Below are 6000 nucleotides of genomic sequence, written 5' to 3' on the forward strand. Positions count from 1 at the left end.
TTAATTTATCTTGGAAAACTGACAGTTTTATGAGGCTTCGTGGAAGTTGATTTTATGGGTTAATTTTCCTAGGAGCCCACTCGCCTTGTCCATGTAGGTTTGGTTTTTGGTTTCTATTTCTTGCAAGTTCCCTCAGATTATGGTTTAGTATACTACTCCTGCCCTCACCTTTGACTCCCTCTCTGGGGGCTCCGATGGCTCAGTGTGTGTCCTCCTTTCGTGTCTTCCTTTACCCTGTGTTTTCCTGGCCCTTTAATTTTTTTTCCCCTTTGTCTCCTTTCTCTTCTTTTGTTCTGCTTTTCTTCTTTGCCGCTTATGAATTTTTATTCGAATTTTTTCTCTCCTGAGCACCTTACAGTTTATTCGTGTATCAGATAATTTTGTCTTTTTTTCTCATTTATTTCTTGGGTCAGTCAACTCTCGTTTCTTTCTGGCTTTTAATCCATCTTGCCCTTATATTTTGAGTGTTTGATTCAAGGTGATTTTCATACCCTCCAATGTGTAAGTACATTTTTTTGTTGAAAGGGTTGTCTTGTAGTTGCTTATTTTTCCAGATTGCGTTTGGACCTGATATGTGTGAGATTTCATTTTCTGACTGCTTGTGGTGGTTCTTGGTGGACTTGCTGATCTTCCTCTTGTTAATTTCGTGGTATGGGTGTTGACAAGATTTGTGGTCTGATGACGCCCTCTCCTGACTGTTGTGCAGAGCCCAGTGACTTAGCTGGTGTCTCTCCTGATGAGGAGGGCTGAGGTCCTCTGGTGGAACCCACAGGACCCTCCCTCCCCCCCACTCACTTCTTGGTGTGCACTTAGGCACCCCCCAGCCTGCCCTGCTGGGAGGAGGACTCTCTTGCTGCTGTGTCTACTGCTTGGCATCATGGGGGCATAGCCCCCCTCCTCGGTCTTTGCGGAGCCTGGGCTGCATCTTCATGTGGTGCGGATGCTGTGTTCCCTCCCTGTTCTGGATGGCCCTGGGGGAGATGATGAAAGATACCAGGGTGACCTTGGCTCTCCTCAGTCAAGTGCCAGGGGTCCCTGGCGCCCTCCAGCTGCCTGTGCTCGGACGTGGACAAGCTTGGGAATTGCACTGGTGTGAAGAGGAGCAGAGCGAGCCAGGGGGTGTCTGTGCTCTTGGTACTTTGACCTCCGTTACTTACCACCTGGCACATGGGGCATCACTCAGACACCCTCTCATGGTGTGGACCTCTTGCTACTATTGTAGGAGCTCTGGGGGGAGTGGCAGTAAGGCCCCCTGTGTGAGTTCCCCCAGACAGTCCCCGAGGGGCTGGTGCTCTCTGCCACCGTGGTGAGGGCCCGTGGCAGGTCCCTGCAGCTGCAACCAGGTGCCATGGCCCATTGTGCATGGCTCGGGGACCTGAGTGAAGTGACCAGCGAGCCAGGCAGGTTGGGGCTAAGGTGATTGTTTCCACTTGGTTCCTGCATTGAGTACTTGCTGCCTGTCAAGTTGGTTGTGGCATTTTTGACAGTGTTAAGGTTACCTTCAAAGGAGACAGTACGGGATAGCCTTTCATTGATCCTCTTGACAGTCTTGGAATGGGACAGGTTGAATTCACACAGTGCTTTCAGGTGGGGAGCTGGGGTCCAAGGTTGCTGTGTTTCAACCCCAACTGCTGCAAATGCAAAACAGAACAAATCCATCATCCTCTGTGCTTGAACCTGCTGGTGAAAGTGGATGCTGGCATCTTCCGTGCAGTTTTCTGTCATCTGAGGTCACTGCTGATAACCTAGGGCCACTTCCTGCAGGCTGGGCACCGGGTTCCTGTGACTGCCTTCTGTGGCTAGGACACCCCAGAGCTAGTCGGTCACAGGCTGGCACTCCCCCATGACATTGGATGACATTTAGTGTCAGGTAGGAGGCCTTTGAGCACAGGCTTCATGTTAAAGTCCATGAAAGAGTGACATGTGGCCTCCTCATGACCAATGGTGCCCGAGACATGATGAGCGTGGCCAGCATGGCCACGGCCCTGGAGTCCCGCTGTGGGCTGTGCTAACGCCTGCTTGTCTTGTTTGGAGCCACTTTTGACTTCTAAAAAAAATTTCATTAAAATATCATTTACCTTGATTTCTGAGTTTCAGCATCCTTTATATTCTGTGCCTGAAGTGAGAGCCCTCACCCTTCTCCTAGCTGGTTTTGGTCGTTGAACTATTTTGAAAGTAAGAGTGTCAAACACGGTCCAGAATTGTAGTGAGTGTCACAGAAGACCCCTGGCCCATGGTTCAGGTAGCGCTTTGTTCTCCATGAGCCTCGAGGTCTGGTGGTGCCCCGTCCGCCCCTCCCAGCTGTCTCTCCAGACACTGGCCTCTGCAGGCTCCCCCGTGTTGAGGGTGCAGATCCACACGGCCCCGGGCGCAGGCCAGCTCCCATTTTCCTGGTTCCTCTTGGCTGTGTGTTTTCATCACCACCTTTTCAGGGGCGCTGTTGGGTTTGTACACAAAATGCTCCTATAGGGCTGTTATGGAGACTCAGGGAAAACTGGCAAGAAAACCTAAGTAGTTGTTTCAAACACGGACAAGTAGTCACCAGAGGACTTGTCTGGAGGAGGTACCGGTGATTAAGGTTCTGAAGGGGGGTGTAAGGAACTCATAAATTAACAGAAGACGCATGGGATGCCTCGCCTGCCACCTGCTGGCCGCTTGCTGCACTGCGGCCTCCTCCAGCATCACAGGACTCATGGCTCCCACCTTCTTAAACTTTGAGAAAACGCAGTAAAAGTTCCATTGTAAGTTTTGCACTTGAAATACACATGAGCAACTTTAACCATCAGAATACAGACACTTCCTGTTTATTCTGAACGGAAAACCAAGACCCGTCCAGCTGGGAGTTATATGGTTTGCGCCCACGAGTGTCGGATGGAGACGGTGACAGATGTGCTGAAATCATGGATGCTGCTGCTGGGGGGGCGGCGACACGGCAGGAAGGCACCCAGAACCCCAGCTCGGCAAGCAGGCAGGCGCCAGAGCTCACACCTTCGGCCGGATCCCCCCGCAGGCTGACCAAACTGGGTGTTGAGCACTCTCAGCCCAAGGGAGTGGGGAGCACCCTCCAGGCCACAGACGACATGGTGACTGAAGAGTCCTGCAGCCCAGCTTGCCGACTGCCAGCCCGCCCAGCCCACGAGCCTGGACCTTGCGGCTTTGGGAACGTGCCTTTGTTGGCGAAGTGGTGGGTGACATGGCCACCGCAGGTGCAGTGCCAGCCCACCTGAGTCCTGGACACCAGCAATGCCGGCCACGAGCCCTGGAGCCGTTCTGCGTCCTTTTGGGGCAGGAGCCGCCACGTTTTCCTTCTGTGCCCGGGGCCAGAGTCTGAGCTCTGTGGGGAGTCGCAGGGTTAGCATCTTCCAGTGTGTGCCTGAGAGCACCAGGCCTGGAGGTGGGCGCGGGGTCGTGCCCCCTGCTCTCACCCCTTCTGTTAGGGACTGGCTGAGCACCGCGGCTCCAGCAGTTGGCCTAAGCCTGTCCAGGCCCGGCTTCCTCCATAGCCGGGTTCCGTGGGACACCTGTAGGGAACCGTGCGCTGCCCCCAGGCCTGCGGTCCTGGGGTAGCACCTGGCCTTGCCCCTTCCTTCCAGCGCCGAGGGCCCTGCCCACCTCTGTGCTCCACTAACTCGGCTGTCTTCTCCTTTCTCGTCACCAGGGCTCGGGCCCAGGCTCGGCGGTCCCAGGCAGTTCCGGCGTCGGAACCCCCAGACAGTTCACGCGGCAAAGGATCACGCGGGTCAACCTCAGGGACCTCATATTTTGTTTAGAAAATGAACGTGAGACAAGCCATTCACTGTTGCTGTACAAAGCATTCCTTAAGTAGCACGGACGCGGCCTCTTAGCAGAGACGCCTGGGGACTTTTTATATATTTGCAGATTACGCCTTTTTGTAACGAGCAAATGGGATATTGTTTAAAAAACAGCCACCTCTTTACAATGGAACAGTTTTATATTCCTGTTTCTAAGTCAACTCTTCAGTACGGAGGAAAACATGTTTCTGTAACAGAGAACACAGAGGCCTGCGGGTACTCTTACAGGACAATTAAATCCTAACTCATCTTTGATTGAGTGGCCTTCTTGCCAAACAAGCCATATATAAAAACTGATGGAATCGTTTAGCAAATAACTAGCTGCCCTCTTGTCACCTCATAGCGGTTTCTGCATCGTTTGTGCATTTGGTTTAGTTCAACCCAGCTTACTGCGTAGGTGTGTGTCTACAGCCAGTGACCTCATTTCACTTATTTTATTTTTGTATTAGTCAGTTGGCAAAGCAAACTGATTTTTTAGATTATTTATCTCCCTCCCTCCCCCGCCCCTCCGTTCAGGATCCTCGAGGAGCAGGCAGCCCACCGTCCGCCTGCGCCTCGGGGCTTGTTCCTCTCTGCTTCGTGGGGCCCCGGTGACGCGGCTCCTTCTGAATGTGTGGTCAGCATCTGTACAAATGCATTTTTATTTGCTATTGTTTGTAAAGCTGTAAAGTTAAAAGAAATGAAAATCTTTTCAGCATAAATCTATTTTACTTGCACTGTGTTTTTTAGCTAAAAGTGAAAACTTAGATGAAATAAAATCAAAGTTGAGAAGAATCATCAAAAGACTGTTTCTCAGTGTGAATCAAGTGTTGAAAAATGGTTGGTGTATTTTGTCAGTAATTGTACATAATTTTTGGCACATAACATGAAGATGGCTATGTAACTATAATTATTTTGCTAAGAGACTGTATGCAAGCTGTGGGCCCACTTTACAGACGTCCAGAGCAAAAGCCCCTTCTTTGTACCTATTTTTTTATTACAAATATACTAATTGGTTCTTTATATTTTCAGAGGTTATTGTATTAAATTGTCTATTGATAGTACTTTTATGACTGTAAATACTTCGGCTTTCTCTGTGTGAATTCTCATGTTAGACTTTATTCGCGCGTGTGAACTGAATGCTGATCAGTATTTTTTATCGACACCCGAAAACTGTTACACCTTTTATTTTGTCTTTTAGGAAATCCCTGTCTTTCCATTTTTTCATGTAAATTTTGCACAGTTACTTGTTCATATGTAAATATTTTACTTTCAAAAATGAAGTTTTTAATTGCTATTGTTTTATATAGGATTGAAAGAAAATTAACTCCTTTATTAAAAACAAATTTATCTGTATCTGTTTTGCCTGTTTTTCCCAGTTTTCCAGTTGTAGATTCTGCTGCCAGAGATTCAGCTCTGGCTCTGCTGAGGTGTGTCTTTATGAGCCACTTGTTAGGAGTCAGTGTCTAAAACCCAGCGAGTCCGGTAGAAATAGCCTCACCTCCGAGGACAGGACCTGCCTCCAGAGTCAGACCTGGTGTCGCGTGCGAGGGCCCAGGAGCCGAGCTCAGGCCTTGCTCCTTGCCGGGCCACTCTTCCTTGGACACGGATGGACTCGTGCATCGTGGACGCCAGGCTGCTGTCCGTGCAGAGGCCTGGGGCGCCCCTGGGAGAGGGAAGGTAAGGTGGGGGTGGGGACACGTGGGCGTCCTGGCCCCAGCCCTGACGCGGACCCACCTTGTTGAAGGGGGTGTGGTCTCTGGAGGCCCCGCCCTGTCTGGCGGTGAGTGACAGGTTGGCCTTGAAGCGCTGTGGTTCCTGAGGGTGCCTCTGCCAGGGGTTCGGCCACCGAATTCGTGCTGGCACGGGTCTCGCCAGAGCCGCCGCTGGCCTCGCCTGTGTGATGGCAGTTGGCGTCCATGTCTCATGTTGATTTTGACTGGTTTGCTGGGTCTCCCAAGATCCGTGGGTTTCTGTCAAGTTACAGCCTCAGTCTGACCCATGTTGTGCCGGTCTCCCCAGTGACGCAGCACTGCGGTTGGTCGTCTCCGTGCTGGTGGCTGAGGTCGAGACCCAGGTGCAGGCAGTGTGGTGTGGAGGGCGTGCCCAGGCCTCCCCGGCCCCTGGCGGTTGTGTGCGTGCCGCCGTTCCTTGGCTTGTGGAAGCGTTGCTCTTTGCCTGCCGGGCCGTTTTCTCTGTGTGCACATCT

At 51.4% G+C, this 6000-nt stretch overlaps 1 protein-coding gene across 2 annotated transcripts in view; it reads left to right on the top strand.

Moving 5' to 3' along the window:
• TAF4 (TATA-box binding protein associated factor 4) overlaps positions 1-5147 on the top strand; it is a 64261-nt gene extending 59114 nt beyond the window's left edge. For both annotated transcript variants that reach the window (XM_065921672.1, XM_065921673.1), the window contains one exon: positions 3659-5147. In XM_065921672.1, the coding sequence (XP_065777744.1) occupies positions 3659-3826 (168 nt within the window). In that variant the 3' untranslated portion in view covers positions 3827-5147. The remainder of the gene's footprint in view (positions 1-3658) is intronic.
• Positions 5148-6000: the final 853 nt, after the last annotated feature.

This window comes from Muntiacus reevesi, chromosome 2, assembly GCF_963930625.1.
Source record: "Muntiacus reevesi chromosome 2, mMunRee1.1, whole genome shotgun sequence".
NCBI classification, from domain to species: domain Eukaryota; kingdom Metazoa; phylum Chordata; class Mammalia; order Artiodactyla; family Cervidae; genus Muntiacus; species Muntiacus reevesi.